Below are 23,951 nucleotides of genomic sequence, written 5' to 3' on the forward strand. Positions count from 1 at the left end.
CTTGCTATATTGATAAAATTATGCTGACAGCAGTACGATTCTATCCTGCATAAAACCAATGGAGTTCTGGATCTCCATTATTTCTTTAGTCAGAAAGAATGCATTTCTGCAACTAACATGTTCTTTCCAAACGGTTTTAATTCTACATAACAGATGAACTTTTCCTATTTCAATGAAGAATGATGTGGTATTTTACCAGCCATGACTGTAATGAACTTTTCCAGAGGCAAAAACACAAAGTCCCTAAAGCCACCGATCAGCTTGTGGAAAACAAGCAAAAATGGTCTATGTTGGCCCATGTGGTGAAGCAGGGAATGGTAACAATTTTGATAAGTAAATCTGTGTAATGAAAAAGTACCTCTCAGAGCAAGTGTTCACCCTAGGCTTTTTACTGTAGTCTCTCCTTGTCTTCAGTGCAATGGTAATGACAATGGAAGAGTCAGAGCTAGCCAGAAAGTCAAAACAACCAAGACAAAGTTGCTGTCTTGTTTGTTCTCTCTCTCTCTTATTTTTATTTTTTTTTTAATCTCTCTTAGTCCATGCATTCCTGTCTGAATTTGAACATAAAGCAAGCGGCAAGCATGGATATAGAAAGATTATGAGATAGAGGAGATGTGGGTTCAATCCCCTCAGGGTTAAGAAAGTGTGAAAAACATCTCTCTTGATTCCCTTGTGAGTATTTTGACCACAAGGTTATGATACCAAAGATGGGCTCTACTGATACTGTCAAGTGAGATAAGCAGAGCCTCTCTGGGTATTTAAACTTCTCCAAGTTTTGTTCTGAACACCAATACGGGGCTTGAATACTCTGCTTTTACTTCCCCTGACATGGCTGCTTCCAGGCAAGAGCCTATGTTTACATCCATAAAGAGCTACATGGCCCAAAATGTGGCAACTGAGCAGAGTTAGTGAATACCATGAGAAGAATATCAAGAATATCATGAGATGAAGGACTCTTAGTCCAGGAGGAAAAAAAAAAAATGCTTTCTAAAAGGGAAATTCTAGCCTAAATTAGAACATAGGCAGAATAGATCTAGTATGAATAAGGCAATTGACATTTTTTTCATCTTTACACTGAATATCTCTCCACTCTACAATTAACACCCACCCTCTCTCTCACAGTAGTCCTGAAAGCTCACATGCAGACACCACAGTGTTAGTATGAGACACCCAAGCAACGCAGCTAGGCCTGAATACAAATATGAAATCTGTAAACGTAGGTCAAGGGCAAACACTCAAATCCTATGACAACAGGAAAACATCTGGAGTGAAGTACAGGTGGAGTCTCCTGTGATTTCCTCAGGAGAACTAAAGTCTCAGGAGGACTGGAGGGCTCTGGTGATGCCGTTGCGTTGGGGCAGAGGGGCACCATGGAAGCAGCGAGGCCATGCATACACTGATTTAATACAGTCTCCCCTGCAAAGCAGGACTGAAGATATTATGAAAGAGTATGGAAAACCCACATTATACTGGTCATGCTGTACCTCAGGTAGAATAGGAATCCATCCACAACCTTTTGATTCATTCCCACACTAAAATTGACTAGAAGGATGCTTTTGATACATCCCATCCAAGCTGATGACTTTGCTTCCATTGACAAGAACAAGTCAATTTTCGTTTACAGTTAAGATTACCCTGGGAGTATAAGGAAACCTCAGTGTAAATGCAATATGTCTTCGGAATCTGTGTTATTAATGCTTACTTCTCCCCTTGTTTTTTGAATATCTCAACATTCAAATGTGCATATTATGGTTTGTTTTCTTGACTTACAACAACAGCGAGGTTCAGGCATGTGACGGTATCATTTTCTGTCCCAACAGACATATCAGGTTCAAAACGAGCAGCATTAGGCAACATGTAGGATATTGTGCCATCAGAGTTTTCTGTGATATTTTCTTTGGCTAAATATCGCACCCTTGAAATACAAAATAATAAAACACAGAATATTTTAAGATCTGATTTTCAAGTCAACACATAACCACATCTGACTGAAATTTTTTCAGATGTCAATGGACACTTTTGAAGATGAACATTTTACATTTTAAAATCACTGAAATGGTTCTAAACTTTTCATTTGAATATTTGTAAAAAATCTATTTTATGTAAAATATTTTTCTTTTCCAAACATTTTCTTAATGCCTAATGTTTTTTTTTTTTTTTTGCTTGATACTAAAATACAAAGATTTATTTTTCTTTTTTATTTTTAATTGCAATAACAGACCTTTTATCTTTTTGTATTCTGTTCTGAATGTTTCATCACATTTTTTTTTCTAAGCTTTTTCATGATTGCGTGTTCTTAGAAGGGAATGACTCAGGAATGGTTTATAAATGCCCTTAAGATTTGATGTGATAGCCCTGTGTTCTAATAAAAAAGATTAGAGGTTAAATCCATACTGGGAGCTACTTTATTAATATTTCACATCAATATGGTGATTTGTAAGCAGTCTTTCAGCACCACTGAGAAACACAAAAGCCCTTCTCCATCGTGCCTGTAAGTGCCTATATTTCTGTTAGGGGATCACTGAGGAACAAATCTCTGAGTTGCTACAGTTCTGGCTTTGGCTCAACTCTTTATGTACCCATCCTCTTGCTGACCCCACTGCGGAGGTGGCATCCAGCAAGCGTTGTATTACTTAGTTTATGCTGTAGGTCTAAAAAGTTTATCCCAGTTCTGTTCCAGAAGGGATCATCGTGCTCCATCAGATCATCCAGCCTGGGCATGGGAGGACCAGAAATTTCAGAGCGCTTTTCTCCATGGTACGGATGTAACCAGTGCAGGGTGGGACCTACCCCACAAGCAGCTGGATCTTGGCTTCTCAAGAGTGGTTTGTGTGCATGCCATTTTAGTTACTGGACTAATGTGTAGAGCACCTATCTAGAAGTTGGGAGGTTTGTTTTCTAAGTAACATTACTTCTAACTGGAAACAAAAGACTTAAACAAAGTTTCCCACTTCCCAACAGAATCTTGGGGATAACTGCAGTTTCAAGGACAGTTGTTCTACTCTGTAGTAAGCAATGAAACATTCAACAGGAAACTGAGAAAGAGACTCAGCATTGCAGTGATTAAGGTAGACCCAATATCTCTGATCAAGGGATGTAAGGTACCTTTTGCTTCTTAGATGAGCATGAATGCAGCAGTGAGAAGAGCCTGTTTGTTGTTGTTGTTGTTTGTTTGTTTGTTTGTTTGTTTTTTCCCCAAGAAATGAAGCCATCATTTCTTGAACAGTCTTATCTAGGCTATCAGCAGAGATTTATCCCTGAGAGTATATACACCACCATGACCAGAGTAAAAAATGCCTGTTTAGTGGGAGTTCACCTTCTGCAATATTTCTCAACTGCTGAGTTTCCTGACTCCTGCATAACCATCTCCTGTGTCTTCCCAGGTACTATATGAACCAAGATATTCCAATGATAAATTAATAACCTTTTAGGCATTAAGGCACCTGGGGTTTAGATACAACAATACAAAACTACCTGGCAAATATCATATACATGTCAATGACATTAAGAAAGAAATGTCTTATCATTTTAGGAAAGCAATTTCATAACAAGAGTGCCAGTAACAGCTAGGTACTTTCCTGGACAGGGATTGACTGTTGCATCTAGGCCTTAGATAATACATTAAAAAAAAAGTTTTTCAGAGGGAAATCTGAGAAAGAAAAAGCTATAGATTAAAAACAAACAAACAAAGTAAAACAAAATAAATAAAGGAGCAATAAAACAAAACATTATTAAAATAAATGAGTGTTATACTTACATGGGCAATGTAAGATGGGACAATCTCATGTTTTGGGGGCATCTGGCATAATTTTTTCTAAGTAAAAGGCTGGTAAACACTGAAGAGCAACAAATGCAACATGCCTGTGTGTTTTTATGGTAAACATCTTACTAATGAGCAATAGTTTATCACAAGAACAAATAGATTCACATCTGATTACCTGTTTTAGTATTCCAAAGTGAAACCCTGTAAGAAATGTTTGTGATTGCAGTGCATAGCTGCAAATATTTAGGCATTTTTGACAACTCTGACTACAATGGGATTCTGGGCTTTCCAAAACCAATTTAAACAATTTTAACTCAGCAGAACTTTTTCTGGCTTTGACAAAAATTCTGATATGACATGTCACATATTCAGGAACTATGGTTACCTGTATGTGTAAGGTCCTCTTTGTTCAAGTTTTGGACGTGATCCATTTTCTAACACCTCTGTTGGATTTTGCACATGAAAGATCCAAAACTGTCTGTAAACTGAGCTTCCTGGCACAAGCCAATTATCAAAAGCAATGGTACCATTTGCAATAACAGCTTCCTAAAAAAAAAAAAAAAAAAAAAAGGCAAAATTAACAACAAAAGATGACTTATATGAGGTATACAGCACATAATTTTGGCCAACATTTGAAGGCAGCCTGACATTCCTGTGCAGCAATGGCAAAAGTGAGTCCCCTTAAAATAAGTGGTCACAAAACTGATATAATTACTATCATAGCCAGTAGAAAAGCTTTCCTATTGCTGTGGTTGGTCATCACTGTAATTCCCATTCTCTAAACTTATGGATTACTTCTAAGAATAAAAATTGTTAATGACTGAATCATACCTAGCAGTTTTTAGAATCCATAAACTAATTTTCATACATTTTCATGCATTTTCTAGTATCCCAGGGGAGGAAATGGGAGCTATCTCTGATCTTTACTTATGCACTAAGTCATTTCACCACCAGAGAAAGTGAATAGTGCTCTTGCAGGACTGTTTTTTTGTCAGAAAATTCTTGTGACCCAGACTAAGACTTTCTATGAAATCTCTCTGTTTTTAATAACATTTATTTAGGAAGGTTTCCCAGGTCAGAGAATGAGTACAAAATAGGGAGAAGGAGCAGACAGGACATTGGGAATCGTTATAGACTAACCAACAGCTTTATGTGTGTGGCACTCAGATGTACTATGATAAATGTCTACCTTGGGACTTCACAGTGAAAAGGATAGTCTGAAGGTACATATCCTATATTGTCAGGGCAACGTGTGTTTTGTTTGGTCTTCATCCGACATGTTTCTATACAATTTTCACAAATCCTTGGGAAAATAGATTTTCTTTTTCCCCTGGTTTTAAAAATTTAGAAAAGGTTTTTTAATAAGAAGAAAAGTCTAGGCTGCCCAGGTCCAACATATACCATGCTTTTTAGCAGAGTTGTACAGTACTATAGTTAATTTCCATAGCTCACAGAGATGCAGAAAACAATAGACTGGAATCTTCCAGACAGTTATGTAGCAAGAAAAGGCATTTTAAATTGCAAGATTTGCTAGATTTTCTTTCTAACTTAATTTTCTGCCTCTAGAGTTTGTTTAGCAAGCACCATCCAAGAAAGGATAATACCAATTAAGAACTACTGTCATGAAAAATGAATAAAATGTGTTAGAGAACTCCTAGCACAGACAGGATGAAAGCCTATTTGTAAGGTAGAGCAGCAAATGCTGTTGGTGGTGTAAAGAGCTGAGCTTGCTGTCTGAATATCTGCTATAATTTGTGTGCATTTGTGTGAGAGGGGAAGGAAATTTTCCACAGCAAATGTTTTATCAGCTTGAGGGCTTGCACTCAGACCTGACAGATAAAATTCTCTTCAGTCTTGTTTTGCATACCTTCAGAGGCCAAGGACTGTCCCAGCTGTGATCCTAAGTGGAGCAGGCCATTTCCTTTGTGAAGAGAGATTCCATGAATTGGAAATCGCCTTTTGTGTTTTCATAGAGAGTTACTCATAGGACCTGGGAGAAGCAGGCTGATATAAAGAATGGGGGTTGGTGAATGTGATACCCATCTAAAAAAAAGGCAGGGAGGAGGATCTGGAGAATTACAGGCCTGTCAGACTGACCTCCATGCCAGGGAAGGTCATGGAGCAGGTCATCTTAACTGCCATCACACAGCACGTACGGCACAACCAGGTGAGTAAGGGTTTATGAAAGACAGGGCCTGCCTGACTAACCTGATCTTCTTCTATGACAAGGTCACCTGCTTAGTGGATGAGAAAAAGGCTGCGGATGTTGTTTACTTGGACTTTAGCAAAGCATTTCTCCTAGCAAGCATTTCTCTTTTAGCAAAGCATTTTCTCCTAGAAAAACTGGCTGCTAATGGCTTGGATGGATGTACTGTTCACTGGGTAAAAAAATAAAAAAAATAAAAAAAATAAAAAAATAAAAAATGGCTGGATGGCTGGGCCCAAAGAATCACTGTGAATGGAGTTAAATCTGTTTGATGGCTGGTCACAAATGGTGTCCCTCAGAGCTCAGTACTGGGGCCAGTTTTGTTTAATACCTTAACAATGATCTGGATGAAGGGATCCCCAGTAAATTTGCTGATGACACCAAGCCGGGCAGGAGTGTTGATCTGCTTGAGAGTAGGAGGGCTATCTAGAGGAATCTGGATAGGCTGGATCAATGGGTGGAGGCCAATCACATAACCTTCAACAAGGCTAAATGCTGGGTGCTGCACTTGGGTCATAACAACCCCATGCAGTAGTGTATGCTTGTGGAAGACTGGCTGGAAAGCTGCCTGGCAGAAAAGGACTTGGCGGTGCTGGCTGACAGCCAGCTGAACATAAGCCAGCAGTGTGCCCAGGTAGCCAAGAAAACCAACGGCATCCTGGTTTGTATAACAAATAGTGTGGCCAGCTGGACTAGGGAAGTGGTTGTTCCTGTATTCAGCACCTGTAAGACTGCACCTTGAGTAGAGTGTTCAGTTTTGGGCCCCTCACTACAAGAAGGATACTGAGTTGCTCAAGCATGTGCAGAGAAGAGCAATGAAGCTGGTGAAAAGACCAGAAAACAGGACACGAGGCATGGCTGAGGGAACTGGGGCTGTTTAGTCTGGAGAAAAGGATGCTGAAGGGACCTTATCACACCCTACCACTACCTGAAAGAAGGGTGTTTGTCTCTTTTCTCAGGTGACAAGTGATAGGATGTGAGGCAATGGCCTCAAGTTGCATCAAGGGAGATTTAGATTGGATAGCAGAAAGAATTTCTTCATGGAAATCATGCTCAGGCATTGTAATGGGCTGCCCAGGGAAATGGTGGAGTTACAATCCTTAGAGGTATTTAAGAGACACAGAAAAATGCAGAGAAATCTAAGAGCATGCAGGACTTTATACCATCTTTTTAGTACAACCAGGAATACCCTCCTTTATCAACTGAGACTGTAGGCTAATTGATGATCATTTTCATGTCCTGTTCCTTACTGCACCTTACTGTACTGTACTATGTACTTTCTTATCAATCAAGAACAAATTTGCTGTTCACCTACAAAGGTGGGGTGACTCTCCCTTACTTTTTATGCAAGAATGATTACTATGTCCCTATTATATGCTTGGGAAATGCCAATGGGAAAGTAGGACCTTGGGCATTGTATGAAGAGTCCCCCAGGGACTGAAGTACTGGGGCAGACAGGTAACAGTGAGTTACCGTGTAGATTTGCAGTCCACCATCTACTCTGTGCTTATGCCTCCCTGGGGGTGAGCTTTGAGGGGACAGCCAGTCTGATCTGACAGTTCTGCAGCTTTGCAGACAAAGGGGAAAGACAGCTACCTCTGTCCTCTGACCTGACCCAACCTCTTTTCCCTTCTTTTGTGCTGTCTCTCATTCCTCAGGAAGCTGTTTCTGCTTTCTGGACCGAAGAAGATTTTTTTTTTCCCGGGTTACCTTTCTGCCAGTGCTGTGGGTAGGGGGAAGGATCAGACGAGAACTAGAGTTAAAATAAGGAAAGCAGAAGGACAAAAGAGGGAGGGGGAGGAAGAGAGTAAGACCATTATTTTTCTTGGCAGTCAGCCATTATTGTTACTAACATTTCTCAACAAAGGAGGTGGCATGTATTTCACTGCCATATACTTCAAGAGTTCAAATAGTGAGTTTAAGTGGAGGAAAATTTAGAGCTCTCTCCTTAATCATGTCTTCATTTAATAAAACTAATGTCCTCACACTTACAAGCCCTGGGGCTTTGTCTGTCTGATCGCTAGTGAGGCCAACTAAATACTACTCTGCTCTGTGGCTGGTCACTGTAGTAACACTGACACATTTTGTCCACTATGATTTTACGAAAGGTAGGGTAATTTGGGAAACTAATTATTTGCAAGTGATAATGTGAAACACTTTTCATCTCCCTAGTAATAGAAGCATGGAATGGTTTGGAAGGGACCTTAAATGGTTTGGAAGGGACCTTAAATATCATCTAGTTTCACCCCCACCCCCACTGAATTAACTGAGTTAGTTAAGGAATAGACACATATTACTTTGTAAGTGATAATGATTCTCTTATGTATTAGCCTTGCTACTCAAGCTTTGTTGAATCAAAACTTTTAGTCCTTTTAGATTTCTTGGTCATAACAAATTATGGAAGCCAATCAAGCTTATCACTGATAATGCTGGAATATATATGATCAGATCACTAATGTTCTGCTTGGAGCCAGCAGTTGCGGTTGCTTTAGGTTCATTAGTTTAGATAAAGAAAGTGCATATGACTTTCACAAAAACAATTTTAAATTAGAAGTGTTTCCTATGCCTCCAGCACCTGAGAGGAAATAATCTGGCTAATAATAGAAAACCAGATATCTAGAGAGATAGATAGCTAAATGTAATAATAGCTAAAATTTATAGCTATATTTATAAAAATAACAGAGACTAACCCTGAGGACTCTACTGAAATAGTGCAGCACTTAGGTATTGTGGCAAAATATTCTCTATTATCAACTCACAGGGAATTTAATATATTAAGTGTCTTCTCTTAATCTCCTGAGTTCACACTCTCAGGCAGGCAACAAAAGTTCTCACAGAAGTGGCAATAAAGATTTTTCTGGTAATTGAATCAATTGATGGCTGTGAATGGTTAGACCTGGAAAAAATAAACTGAATTTTGTCTAAGTTAATAATATTGTGCTTAGGGAGAGAAAGTCAAATAGCAGTAATTGACCATGTAAAAAATATCTCCTTTCAACAATATTGGATGTAAACTTTCTGATCTGTTGTTTTGAATTGATTCCTCTTTTTGATTATTATTATTATTTTTTTAATATTAGATTATAAGACATGACAATGTGCAACAGAAGTGTGTAAACTCAGGTAAAAATGTACATTTTGATGACCTCAAACAAAATATTTTTTTTGTAACGAGCTCTGAAAAGTTCATACTTCACTCCTAACTGTAACAAGGTCAGTTTTCCAAACCTCTAGGACCTTCATGGAATGGAGGTCATCTATCCTACTCTGTGGATAGATACAGTGTTTGGGAAAACTACAGTTTTTGTCCTTTGGTACTGAAATCAAAGCAACTTTTAAGGGGGATATCTCCTTTCCCAGTATAGTACCAGAGCTGAAATATTTTAACACTAATCTTGTTCAATGGATCCCAGCCAAGATGCTGCTGCTGCTGGTGTCATTTTAGTGCGCTCCTCAAGTGACAGATTTTTAAAGGGCCTCTTAAAATATTCAGAAGTAGAGAGAGTGAGAAAGAGAGAATATTGAAACAGCTTATCCAAAAAATTATTTGAGATGTGAGTGAGAGCAGTCAAGTTGGAAAATACAACAATCTGTTTTGTGTCGAACTACAGATGTATGTTAATAAACTGGAACACGTGACAAGGTGACATTTTGGTGTTATATGGACATATATGGTATTATATGTTATATGGGGTTGTTTAGCTTGGAGAAGAGGAGACTCAGGGGAGACCTCATCACTCTCTATAGGTACCTTAAAGGAGGCTGTAGAGAGGTGGGGGTTGGTCTATTCTCCCACGTGCCTGGTGACAGGACGAGGGGGAATGGGCTAAAGTTGCGCCAGGGGAGGTTTAGGTTGGATATTAGGAAGAACTTCTTTACTGAAAGGGTTGTTAGGCATTGGAATGGGCTGCCCAGGGAAGTGGTTGAGTCACCATCCCTGGAGGTCTTTAAAAGACGTTTAGATGTAGTCCTTAGTGATATGGTTTAGTGGAGGTCTTGTTAGTGTTAGGACAGAGGTTGGACTAGATGATCTTGGAGGTCTCTTCCAACCTAGACGATTCTGTGATTCTGTGACTTCATTTTAGAGAAGGGTGGAGAGCAGCACCTATCTGCTAGGAGATAACAGCCTACACTCTGAGACTGTCTGACGAATATCTAAGGGCAACCGAGATTGCATATACATTTGCAGATGCTTTCTCTGTGCTGCAACAACAGTATGAAGTCTTCCAGGAAAGTATGACCTGCAGTGTTTACTCAGGCTAATCCTTCAATGACGGCAATAAAGATGAAATGGGGCTTATAGGGTTTGGCCACCTGTAGCAATGTATGCTTGAGGGAAATGTGCTCAGGCTTCCGCTGCTAGCAGAACAAGAATGGCAAGAACTATTGATTGTATTGATGATACTACAGCTGTTCTTTATTGTGAAATGCCATGAAGTTCAACCAGACTTGCTTAAGAGAAAATTGATTATTACGTGATTTGACTAAATGACGATAAGTTAATTTATGACAGTTTGACTTGTTATAGAATGAAGTGTCCTAAATATATTCAGTCAGGAGAAAAAAAAAATCAGTATTTTTATCTCTAATCTAGCAATAATATTTTTGTAGCAAAATTCATTGTAGCTAGGAATGTAAATTTGGTTTTGCTGTACTGCTGTCAGCTTCTGTAAAGAACTGGGATTTACCCTGAAATAGAATAAGTAGAAGAACAACTGTGGGGTCTCTTTCAGGCTTTGGATTGTGTAGAATGTGAAGACATAATTTGGCTTATAAGGTGATGTCTCAAACAATTGTTCCTTTTTATTAAAAATCTGGTATTTTGACACTTGTTTTCATCCTAGTGGATGAAAACCCAAGTTCAGACTTTGCCTTGTATCAGATAAAATGGAAATATGAATGATACAGGTCATATCTGAAAGAAAGTCTTGCTCATTATTATTTTTTGTTTGTTTTATTTCTCGTTTTTCTTTCTATCCTACAGTCTCTGTTCTTGAAAAATTCTAGATAAAACTGTCACTGAAATGGATCTGTTTCAATGAAACATTTCCTTAAAAAATGACAATTTCAAAAGTGAAATATTTCAGGAAAAAAATGCATTTTTAGTATTCACTGCTCAGCAGAATTGTTTCCTTTGCTGTCAGCTATATATTTCTATCAAGTATAACTGCAATGAATAGCAAATATTTGTTTTTCTTGCTAGCCATTTCATCAACAAAAATAAATCAGAATTAGGTAGATTCAAGACCCTCTTGTGTATCTACTGATCACATATTTCAGCTGGTTTACTTTGACATATCTGTTAAGAAAATGAATTGTCTTACAGTCTTATGGTCTCACTGAATAATCATCATGATAAATAGAAAATAAATAATCCAGTTTGATTTGTGGTTAGAAAAAAAATACATTCTTTTACTTAAATAAATAAAACCTATACAAATTTACTCTTGTATTACTCATATGAATACTGGTACAAATTCTCCTTTTTATATACTTCAAACAAGCTGCCTTGAAATATAAACATCTGAAACATGATCACAATGCACAAAATTATAAAGAGTCTAAAACTTTACCACTAGGAACTCATGCAGGTATAATTTAATGTGTAGACATTTGCAAAGCATGATGTATAACTGGTTCATTATTATAACTAAACAGACGAATACATAACATTGCTAGTGTGTATAATTTGCTTTGAAAACGCTGAATGGCATTAGAAAATGTTCTGGATTAACTCGAAGTAAATTTTAAATGTAAACAAATACACATTTTAAAAATACATGTTTTCTAAAAAACCTGTCATTTCCTCAATATGCCAATCAATTAAAATTATTTGTGGATATAGACTTTTTTTTTTCAAAATATTGGAAGGAGAATGATACGTTAGCTAGCGAGATATTCCCATGTTTCTTTTAATAATTTTTATTTTCTATGAATCTGAAAATATCATGAAAAAATACAATCAATACTAAGAATTGAATAATTCTTCTGCTTTGTCAAAATTAAAATGTTATGCAGAATATTAATTAAAATGCAGAAGCCTTTTTTTTTTTTTTTTTTTTTTTTTTTTTTTTTTTTTTACAGATTGATGCTAGAATCTAGAATCTAGGCAAGGCTTCAAGAGACAGTTTAACATTGTTTAGGTCTCCACTTCCTTGTTTAAATTATATAGATGATGAATTAAGGGCAGTCGTCAAAAAGGGCCTTTTAATAACTATCTCCAAGATTTCCAAGGTGTTCAGCTACACAGAAGATCATTAGGAAGACTAGCAATCAGCCAAAGCCTGATTTCTACATTTTTAACTGTTGGATGGTTGGATAGACCGGTTTTAATTGGTTCCATGATTCCATGACAAGAACCATTGTAATGACCCCAAGGAGACTCTGTGTCTCCTATGGTGGATACCCCATGGCTTCCATGGTATTTCCATTACTCCATGGTTATACACTCCTTTTTGCTGAAGATTTAGCAAGTTAATTTCTCATTTTTAATTAAAGACAAAATGAGATTATAAAGAGAGAGAGAGACAGAGAGGGAAGGAGAAAGGGGGGGAGAGAGAGAGAGGAAGAGGGAGGGCAGAGGGGGGGATAGAGAGAGAGAGAGAGGGAGGGAGGGAGAGGGTGGGAGAGGAAGAGGGGGAGAGGGGGAGAGGGAGGGGAGAGAGGGAGATGGAGAGAGAGGGAGGGAGGAATATGTTTCTGCCAGGTCTACAACACTGCTTCAATTACTCTTCACACTCCTTGAACCACGGAGATGTGTATGATGAGATCATGTAGTCTCATGAACCATGATGTGTTTGAATTATATAGTCACAGATCATGATCTGAATGCACATAAATCTAAAACTAGATTCTGCGTCATAAGTTTGTTTAACTTATGTGCAGTAGGGAATGCATAAATGCATTGAGTTCGTTCCAAAATAAGGGAAAAAAATGCAGAAAAATAGGTGGATCATCATGGGGGGAAAATGAAAAAATAAAAAATAAAACAATAACAATCATAATTGCAATAAAATAAAAAAAAGTATTACTTCTAAACTACATTAATAAAATCCCATCTTGAAAAAAATATTTTAGATTCTCATGTAAATCATGAAAGAGAGCAAGTAAGTAAACACAGTAATGTAATTAATATAGTTTTAAGAGTTCTGCAGCAACTAGTCCTAGGAAATTTTGGATTGTTTACATTACAAAGACTAGGTTTTAAAATAATAATAATAATAATAATAATAATAATAATAATAATAATAAAAGGAAAAAAAAAGCAAAGAAGCAGAAACAAAACACAAGATTCAGAAATACTGACTATCCACAAACCGTCTGGATTGAAAGAAGAAATAGTTCGTACCTTTTCTATTGCTTTGCCTATAAGGTTATCTCCAACTGGTATCAGAACTCCTCCAAAGATGGCCAGCACAGCACCGATGACAGCCCCAGTGAGGAGCCCACAGTTTCGGTTACAGCCCATTCCTCTCTTTCTTCAGGGTGCAGACAGGCAATGTAAAAATATCCTTGCTGCAAGCCTCGATGTTTGTTTTTTTTTTTTGTTTGTTTGTTTGTTTTTTCTCACTTCTTGGTCCCAACAAACTCACTGATCTTCCTGAGTGAAGCTGCTAATATAAGAAGAGAGTGAACAAAAATCACATTCCAAAGGTCAAAAATACAAAGTGCATTAGGTGAAGCAGGTAGGGAGATAACAGGTCAAAAACAGACAGTGGCAAACAGTGCCAAAAAAAAAAAAAAAAAGTGATATACATACTTGGCAAGATAGTCACTTGTTACATATTGTAATCTCTTTTTTCCTGAATTCTCTAAAATACCATTAAGTGTGTTGTTTTGTTGGTGGTGGTTTTGTTTGTTTGTTTGTTTGTTTCCCCCTCTGTTTTATTAGAAAAAAACTGTCACAATATTACTCAGCTGATACTCTTCTTCAGGCAAATACATTTTCAGAAATCTCTTTGTGCCAAAGCACGAGGTTATAGCCTTCATCTTTCGTCACACTCTGCAGTGCCCATGGCTCCCACTTCAGGCAAAATCAGGAGTTTACACTGCTAGTGGGAGCTACCCAGACTGTGAATGCATTCTACCTTGGCAGTAATGCCAATCTCTAGTGAGAGACACCTATGAAAAATTTGTCTTTCCTGACCTCTGTCAGTCAATATTCTAGTACTGAAAGGATAAATGTTGTTTCAGCAACCTCATGGCTAAAGCATGACTGGATTTTCCATGTAGAAGTTGAATTCTTACTCTCAGTTGTACACCCCATCACCAAGTTTCATTAATCCCAGTTGCCTACAGAAAGGCAGACTTTTTAAAACATTGTCTACATTTTGATCTTTGGAGGCTGTAATACCCTATATGTCATTGAGTATCGGAAAAAACAAGTTTGCAGTTATTCTTTGGGAAACAACAGTTGCTGGTAACATGTGGTAAAGTATTTTGACATCTGGTCCCTACTGAAAGACAGTATAAAGAAAATCAAAATGACACCAGTGTTGAGAGATAGTAAAACATAAGCTCCCAGTGGTATTTTGTCCTATTTGTTACTGCTTATGAATAACTGAGACAAATAGCTTCATAATTTGCAATTTATGCTTGCTTGGGAATTAATCACAGCCACAGATTTTTTTTTGTTTATTTGCCTTAGACCTCCAGATAACAGTAACTCAGCTCTTTTCTATTTTAGGTGTCATTACCCATAGTCCTTTTTATTCTTAACAATTTCTGTTTGTCAAATTATTGTGCTCATCTCTAAATCACTTTTAAAGCAGGTGTTATTTGCAGGGTTAATTACACATTCAAGGCCAAACACAGAGAGCAAAGGAAAACAGAAGGATGTAGTGAAAGAACAACTCAACCTGAATTCCTAGCTTACTCATGAGGATTAAAAGGCTAAAAAACTTCCTGGATTTCTTAATAGTAAACTAAGTGTAGGAACAGCCATGTTTTATTTTTGTGAATCCCATATTCAGTTATAAGGTCAATTTTTATGGGGGAAAAAGAAGACACCATGCATGTGGTCAGCAGGCTGTGTCCCCTTGTGACTGTTGTCACAACAATCATATCGTGTCTGCACCTGTGCCCAGCCTGCTCCCTTCATCTGCTCCAGACACCTACCTGTTGCCTGCTCTTGGGGTAGCAGTTCATGGGTCCCTTGACATTAACAATGACTATTTCTGTAGGTTTGAGCTTGGCTGGCATTTCAATCATTTCTATTTGGAAACTTGTGGGTAGGATGACTGAGAGACTACTTCTTGCAATCACAGGACAATACATTGGCTATAAAAGTCATCCAGTCCATCCACCTGCTACCAGGTGATTCCTTGTGGTTCCCACATCAAAACTTTACACTCTGACCAGCACTTACAAAGGACAAGGAAAGAAAACATTTAGCTAAAGTGTTTACATTTCACTAAGGACTGAGAAGAATGTTTGTATGTGTAAACTTTTTTTTTTTTTTTTTTTTCCCCTGCAGGAGGAGATGCACCTTATTTGAACTACAGGTTTGGGTGGTTGCAAGGGGGTAACATTAAGATTTTTTTAATTTTTCATTTTTTAGAAAAAAGGCCCTTTTCCCAAATTTTTGTGCAACCTGTTGCACTTTTCAGAAATATAGCTGAAAAATTACTTGAGTGATTTATAAAAATAGAAAAATAGCAAGTTATTAACATCTCTATAATGTACTGGACGGATGGATGATGTGGTTAATGGCAAAATTCTAAACATGCTCAAGTTAGAATTTCAAGTTAGACCTTAAAAATTTTAAGTGACTTTCACTAGGACCAACTCTCATATGCAGATATGTTCATATCATTGTCTTAGTTTGGCAAAATCTGACTGTTCTACATAAGCAGAAATTCTTAATTAAAGGAAATTCTGAAAAATACATATTTCAGGTTGAATTTTTATCTTTTTTTTTAATGAGAAATTGTGGAAATACACATTTTAAAATTAAAAATGGAAGTTATTTATTACATAATTGTTTAAAGAGGGCTTTTACACATTGTCATGCCTTTTTTTTTTTTTTTTTGGCTTATGTCATGAAACTTTTCAAACTCAATAGAAATACACATTCCACTGGAATAGGTTTCCATCTAAGCTTGTATAAGCGGTTCCAGTGGATTTTTATGTTAGACTGACTAGGTATCCTTCATGATTACTAGCAATAAACAGCTAGAAAGCAACTGGCTGCTAGTAACTTGTGTCTATTCCAAGCTTTTGTAAAATGTGACAGATTCACCCTTCTCCCACCAAACACAATGCAATAACAGTCTAGACATATCTGAATTTATGCAATTCAAATTATCAATTACACAATTTCAAAGAAGAGAACTCACAATATTACACAGTTTCACACAGATGTTATTAAGCTACTCTTATATATCATAACTTAAAATAAAAAATAAATACCAAAGTAGTAATTTCCAGTAAGAATATAGTTGTATCTGGCAATTCATATTCAAGTGAAAAAGTTTTACCTTACACAGAAGAACCATAAAAATTAGATATTGTCTATGGACTATATCATTTAAACTTAGACATGACAATAGGATTAATGAGAATATTTAACTCATTCTAGACCATTGGGTACATATATTTAATATTGTTTTAAATGTACTTAATAGAATATTGGCAATGGAAATGGTCCATTCAAACATCTGAAAAGACAATTTATAAGCAACAGAAGGAAAAAATGCAAAGTTCTCTTAAACTTTTTCTTCCCTACTTTACTTATACATTTTTTTTTACATATCAATTTAAAGCAAGTCCTTACAAAACTGAAAAATATTATCTGCATTTTCTTAATGACTTCTCCAGCTCCAACAGTCATTTTTAAACACTGTTTGACATGCACCTCTTTAATTGTGACATAGAACCAGATTTGCTGCCCCAAATGAGAGAAACTAAATGAGGAAGAAGCAATGTGCATAATGAACATGAAAATGGATTTTGAAAATTCTGATGAGAATTTCAGCCCCAAAACAGTGGGGGGATTTAACATAATTACAGTTCTTCTGTCCAAGGTCAGAGTGTGGGACTAAAAAACATGAGGTTATTAAAAGAAAAATTTGCAAGGAAGAGGTTATTTCTGTTTTGTTTTTTCCTTTAATGTTTTATGCATTTTACAATTACAGTTTTGAATTTTTATCTGCAAAAGTAAATATTACAAATATCACTTTTAAAAGATTCCAAAATATTCCTAAATATTCACCTGACTCCAGAAACTGTAATTTCAAGAATATTAAATATCAAAAAACAGAATGAATTGGGAAATTCAGCCACACTGATCATAGAGGACCATTGCTAACATTGCAGAGTTTCAGTAATATATGTACAATTTAACTCAGTGTTTCCAAATCCTATCATTTTATTTTATATTACAAATAAATACTTTCAAGATTTTTCCAACAAGTGAATTCAAAAGTCTTTTTTTCTGAGGAACTTCCCCCCCCCACACTTTTAAATGTTGTATTGTATGACTCACCTTTAATAAGGGCAACTGATTTTTCAGCTGAATGTACAAGTACTTAACACACGACTTGCATTAAGTTAAGAGAAAACAAGCAGCTCAATCTCCCCACCAAGGACAAATCCTCTAAACGCCAAGGGAGCATTTATATATTCCAAGAGATGTCAGTTCCTTGTTTATCTTCCTGCCAGAAGAAAAAGTTAAGTTGTATTGGTGCTTGAGGGGGGCTGTCTATTTTTGCAGTCTGACTAAATGCCACTACCTACATCTCATGGTAATATACTTAGCAGCTGCAATCTTTGTCAAATTTTGATCCAAGTGAGTCAAAGGTCAAGGAGACAAAAGGGTAACTTACTTATTTGGTTCGTGGTCACTTCTCTAATATCCATTTGCTTTAAAAGTGCTTCTATTAGCATGTTATCACTAACCAGTTCCTCACAGCTTCTTTAAGATACAGAACATTTTCAAATACCCTTTGCTATACAGCATGCCTTGCTGTATAAAGGCTTATTATTGCAATCATTCTGTTTCAAAATACAGTATAAACACCTTTGCAGTTTAATCATCAAGATAGTGTATTTTCAAGTAAAATAAATACACACATAAATCAGGAAATGTCAGAATATTTTCAAAGGGATTTTTTTTTTCCCCACAATTTGGATTACAACATTTTGCCATGAAGTGCTAACTCTTCCTCTTATATTGCAAGGTCAATGAAGTTAATACCACACGCTTCTTTTTCTTAGTGTATCTAAAAATCAGTTTTACATTGATATCTACTACCATATTTAGTGTCTACTAAAAATTAAAAATGATCAGTTGGGCAGTTTGCCCAAATCAGATTTTTTTTTTTTCACATTTTCTTCCCAGGTAAATTACATGAATGGCTTGCTCTGAAAGGTTCTTTTGGCAGCAGCAAGAGGAAGTGATTTACATGCAGCTTTCTTAATTACAAGAGAGAAAATATTCTTATAAAATAGATTCTTAGGTCCAGACTTTTAGGGTATAACACTGTAGTTTGTGATCCACATGTTCAGTATTTTTTACATATTTTGACTGATTGTTTATTGTTTTTGATATTGCCTTATTTGAAACTTAAGCTGTTGTGGAAGAAGCTCCCCTCTTTTAATCTACTTCTGTTAAGTATAAAAGGGATGAAGATTAGTGAATTTGAGTTTTTCTCCTAGTAGTGAAGGCAAGAATGAAAGTGACTTTAGTCCTTTGAAAGAAACCTGTAGGACAGTCTTTGAAGAAGGTTCATGGCCTGGGAAATTTGGTGAGCCTAGCTAATTCCAATTTCACAACCTAAAAAGTGCAGTAAAATTGTCTTCTGTTTCTAATTAGAGAGTGAGGTTTAACTGTGGATAGAAGCAGTCCTCCATCCTATGGTTCCCATGAACTAGTTTTCTGAATATTATTAATTATTTCCATTGGAGGTGTCTTCATATGATGCTGTCATGAGGATGCTCATTAGGAGTCTCCCAGCTTTCCTCTCTAGCTGCACTGCTTTCTTCATTACTGATTTGTCTCTTCTAAGAGAAGGCAATTCCAGTTGCTCACACCTGTCCATAGAGATATTCCCTACCATGCCTATTTTCTTCATTTGCAGGTTATGGGGTATGCACTATTAAGAAGGGAGAACATCTACTGCTCATTTTTTCTTGTTGTTGGTGTGTTGTTTTTTTTTTTTTAAACCTAGAATGTAAATTACAAGGCACTAAAACAAATGTAATGAGGCTCAGTTTACAACATATATATGCTGAGTTTTACTAGCTAATTTTGTGACATAATATTCTGTACTCATCATGTATAGGCAAAATCACTTTTGGCAAGCTGTGCTCTGTGGTGAAACGAGGACAGCCATGTTCAACTGCAGAAACAGCTAAAGGGATTTGAAGCTAAGGGAGAAGCTGTGCACTTTTAGATATCAGTTATTTCTCTGTTTTATAAAACAGAAAAAAAAAGGAAAAAGCATAAGTACTTAATGTACTTCTATCTTCTCTGGCTTTAGATCAGAATGCAGAGGTTATAGGGGAGAAAACAGACAGAGAGAAACAGAGAAATGACAGAAAAAGAAAAAAAAATGTATATCACTGGAATCCCCGGTGATATGACAACAGACAAACTACCTACACAAAGAGAAATTGTCAAGAAAGAGAACTAATGTAAATGACAGTCACATGCATGATGAAGACAGAGAAAACCACAGGAAGCAGAACAAGTCAAATGTGTTTGTCAACCCCATATGAACTATATCCATATTTATTTCCAGAAATAAAGAGACTACAGATGAGAAAGTTCTGATGAGATGAATGTAATTCCTGGCTTTTCTAGGGATTTTATAGTAGGGCTTTTTGGAAATCACTCTCTTTGGGTTGTTTTCTAAATATAGAAAGAGTGAATGAGAATAAATATAGATGTCATGAAATCTAAACACTCAATGACCCCCTTTTTCCCTTTTTTTTTTTTTTTTTTTTTAAGTTAAGAAAGAGTGTGCCTATTGGGGAATGACTTATCTTTATGTTTCTGAGGGATATCCACATAAATGTTTTCACATTCCTTTAGGAATTCTTTGATATATGATATGGCATGACTTCAGATTCTGCACTTCCACAATTACAGGGAAAAAAATCGGGACTTTTCTTCATTTGTCTATGATAAACATGTAAAAATATAAAAACTAACCTTAACATGAAGTTAAGGTCCACAAAAAATGTTGTATCTTACTCAGTAGTGAAAGATTTAAGCATTCACATGACCAAAAAAAAAAAAAAAGTCTCCTATCCCCAAATATGCTCTTTCTAATTCAACACACTTGTGCTCACTCATGTGCACCTAATTTGACTGAGTAAGACAACAAGGAAGATGAATCATCTGAAGAAGAAAATGTGCAATATGCCACCATCTGAATGGGAATTTTACCCTTGTAGATGTATGGAGATATTAGGAGATGTTCCTTTAAACAGAATGAAGTATTTTGTATTCATGAAAGATAATGAGGTTTCCTATGGAAATGAAAGCCTTCTGTGTATAACTTAATCACATAATACATAAGTAGCATGTGAGCTTTCCACCTGGACCAGCTTCAACAATTTACTTCACTCCTATTGCCTATGAGCCTCTTCTAGAGTGAAGATCACCAATATTCAGGTACTGCCTAAAAAGGACTTGAATATATAACACCAACATAATAGAAAAAAAATAATTATTTAGAACTTAATTTTCTTTTCCTAAATGATATGTTCACTGTCTTTGTCTCAGGTGCTCTCTCTGTGACTGGTATTTTGTATCATCTTACTTTCCAAAAGCCACAGCAGAGATCAGAGGTACGCAGCATAGAGACTTCATTTTAAAGGAAAGAAATATCAAAATATTTCAGATTTTTCAGTTTGGCTTTTAGTGTCTTCTCTCTTTAGGACCTAAATGAAAAGAAAGACAGCTTCATAGTGATGATTCTTTTTGTTTGTTTGTTTAAAGTTATCTACAAATACTTGTTGCAATGACTTTATACAGGTGAAAAGGAGGCATCCAGCTTAACAACGATGAATTGGTTTCCTGTCCTCCCTATGGAGAGGCATGGGAACTTCAGTGGACTTTTTCCATCTACCTTAAATACTTATCTTAGGCAGAGAGGCATCATATCCTTTGGACATACTGATATTTCTTCTTTAACTCCAGAGAACCTAAATGACTCACTTAGACACCTAAATTTTAGATGGTTAATGTTGGAATGATTCCACTTAAACTCCCCAGAAAGGTTTTCAGTTCCTCCCCTCATCAGTGTGCTATACCAGCTATACAAGGTTCTAGTTGAATGCAAACAAATTGAAAAACAAGAAGAAAATGTAATGAGAAAAGTTCAAAATATTTACCACCTGACATTAGTGAATAGTTTTGAAAAAGACTGCAGTAGATTGTTGTAGCTTTTTGCCCACCTCACATCATAAACTTTTACTGTAGATATGTTGTCCTTCAAGGTTTTCCAGTGTATGCCCTAAGGCATACTCCAACCTCACATCAGCAATGTGCACTTGCAGCTCAGAAGGCCATCTGTGTCCTGGGCTGCATCAAAAGAGGCATGACCAGCAGGGAAAGGGGAGGATTGTCCCCCTCTACTCTGCCCTCGTGAGGCCTCACCTGGAGTACTGCATCCAGGTTTGGGGACCCCAGCACAAGAAGGTTGTGAAGCTGTTAGAGCAAGTCCAGAGGAGGACCACAAAGAGGCCTGGAGCACCTCTTCTAAGAAGAAAGGCTGAGAGCTCTGGGGCTGTTCAGCCTGAAGAGAAGGCTCCAGGGAGACCTCACTGTGGCCTTTCAATACTTAAAGGAGTCTTATAAAAAAGATGGAGAGGGACTCTTTCTTCGGGTAGATAATGATAGGACAAGCGGGAATAGTCTTAAACTAAAAGAGGATAGATTTAGAATAGAGGTTAGGAAGAACTTCTTTACTCAGAGGGTGGTGAGGCACTGGAACAGGTTGCCAGAGAAGCTGTGGTTGTCCCATCCCTGCAGGTGTTCAAGGCTAGGTTGGATGGGGCCTTGGCCATCCTGATCTAGTGGGTGGCATCCCTGCCTACGGCATGGGGGTTGGAACTAGATGATCTCCAAGGTCCCTTCCAACCCAAGCCATTCTATGATATCAAGTAGCCTTTGGCCTGCTTCAACATGAAAAAAAAGATCCTCCCAAAGATGCATTAATACCTGATCTCCCATCACAAGAGCTTGGAAAAACATTCTAAACTGCTATGTAGCTATACACTAGTGTCTCCTAACTGCAGTTTTCCCAGCTCTGTGAAAAGTGTTAGGACCTAAGATATTGTCCCTTGTGATTCTCAATGTATCCTGATGATATGGAAGCCATGTTAAATACCATTTTAAGAAGGTATTAAGACTCATGCCAGCTTGGCAGCAGTACAGTGGAAACAGTGTGATATATTTGGCTCCTGCCAGTGATGTGTGTCTCTATAAAACTGTAACTAAGTTCTTTAAGGGCAAAATGAGTGATAGAAAACCCAGCAGCTATTTCAGTTCATTTTTACCCAGAAATACATATTCTGCACTCCTCTTAGCATGCATACACTGCTGCCTTTCTCAGTCCTCAAAATTACAGTTAAAAATATCTTTAAGTGATTTTAGCAGGAGAATCAGGTGAAGAAAGCATAAGAGAGGTAATGATAAAGCCAACTTTTACTCTTCCACTCCCATGGGTTCATGTGAGTCATTCAGAATGTAGGCAGGAAGGAAGTTTTTAGAACTGAACCAATACAGAAAATGTAATATAACAACTCAACATTCTGAGTGAGTCTGAAGCAGCACAGAGTCTGTTAGCCGAAGGACTATGTCATCCTGTTATTGCTAGAGACTTTTCGCTCTGAAAGCTAAGGAGGGCACAAAGAGGAGGCTTCTATTGTAAGGGAGAAAATTTTTGAAAGCAGGTATCTTTTGAAAGTCAAGATAAATTTAATAAATCTTGTCCCCACTTGGACATGTTCCACTTTTTTCAAAACTCTGCTCCTTGGCTTAGAAGCCACAGAATAATGGAGTAATTCAAAAACTCCTTCACTGCTGCAATACCTGATTGGGAAATAGTCACCATAATGAATCATCCCAAACAGGCAGTGGCAGTGACTCCGATGAATGACTGGGTAGTCCTTATACTAGCTTTTGCCCTTCCAGCTACACCATAATTTTGACTGTGTAATAGTTAAGGACAACATACTTAGAAGTTACTTCCAATGAATGAAGAGGTAATTTTAAGGTCGTTTTTTTGGTGATTTCTCTAGTGATGGAGACCTGTCAAATTGACATCTTCCAGACCTGGAGAGATATCCTTGATCTGAGCAACACACAAATCTTCGCCAGGACTTTACTTCTGCCACAAACACAAGGCATTAAAGCCATATTACAAGCCCATATCCAGAAAAAAAAAAAAGAAAAAAGAAAAAAAAAAACACTCGCCTGCTCGCCCTCAGGCCAACAATAGAAGAAAGCTTTATTTAAACAGTCCCATGTCCTGGGACAATTCCCCAGTCCCACTTTGAGAATCAGAACCAGTAATTGGGATAGTATCAGGAGATCCAGACCTCTGCCAGGGAGGTGGAACTCTTCCAAAAGAAAGGGCAACATAGAAAATTATTTGGACAAAGTCCAGAAAAAAGCCCTTCCTTATCAAGCTTTGTCCCTCAAGGAGAAATCTCAGAGACTACAGCAGTGGCAGTGCAGAACTAATGGAAACACTCTCAGAAAACCAGATTTTCCACTTCAGCTGGCAGCAGCAGTTCTGGGTCTTGCCTACCAGTCTGCGTAAAGAAGCAGTACTCAGACTGTTTTCAAGAAAATGTTCTCCAACTGCCAGGGAGTTTTTTACCTTTTATAAACTTTCCCTGTGGACCTGGTGAGCTAGGCTTCAATTATACAACTTTATACAACAGAAACTTTTAATATGTTTTCTTACAGTAAGGGAGGTGGGGGGTTTTTGTTTGTTTGTTTATTTTCTGCTTGAAGTATTAATG

The 23,951-nt window shown here is 37.1% G+C and overlaps 1 protein-coding gene across 21 annotated transcripts in view; it reads right to left on the reverse strand.

Moving 5' to 3' along the window:
* CD36 (CD36 molecule) overlaps positions 1-23,951 on the reverse strand; it is a 39,883-nt gene that overhangs the window by 12,331 nt on the left and 3,601 nt on the right. For 7 of the 21 annotated variants that reach the window (XM_035549324.2, XM_035549329.2, XM_035549327.2 and 4 more), the window contains 4 exons: positions 17,455-17,623; positions 13,318-13,582; positions 4,149-4,309; positions 1,771-1,915 (listed from right to left, as the gene is read on the reverse strand). In XM_035549324.2, the coding sequence (XP_035405217.1) occupies positions 1,771-1,915; positions 4,149-4,309; positions 13,318-13,437 (426 nt within the window). In that variant the 5' untranslated portion in view covers positions 13,438-13,582; positions 17,455-17,623. The remainder of the gene's footprint in view (positions 1-1,770; positions 1,916-4,148; positions 4,310-13,317; positions 13,583-17,454; positions 17,624-23,951) is intronic. The other 14 variants (XM_035549335.2, XM_035549346.2, XM_035549342.2 and 11 more) reach the window with 3 other exon arrangements.

Source organism: Cygnus atratus, chromosome 1, assembly GCF_013377495.2.
Source record: "Cygnus atratus isolate AKBS03 ecotype Queensland, Australia chromosome 1, CAtr_DNAZoo_HiC_assembly, whole genome shotgun sequence".
Classification (NCBI taxonomy): domain Eukaryota; kingdom Metazoa; phylum Chordata; class Aves; order Anseriformes; family Anatidae; genus Cygnus; species Cygnus atratus.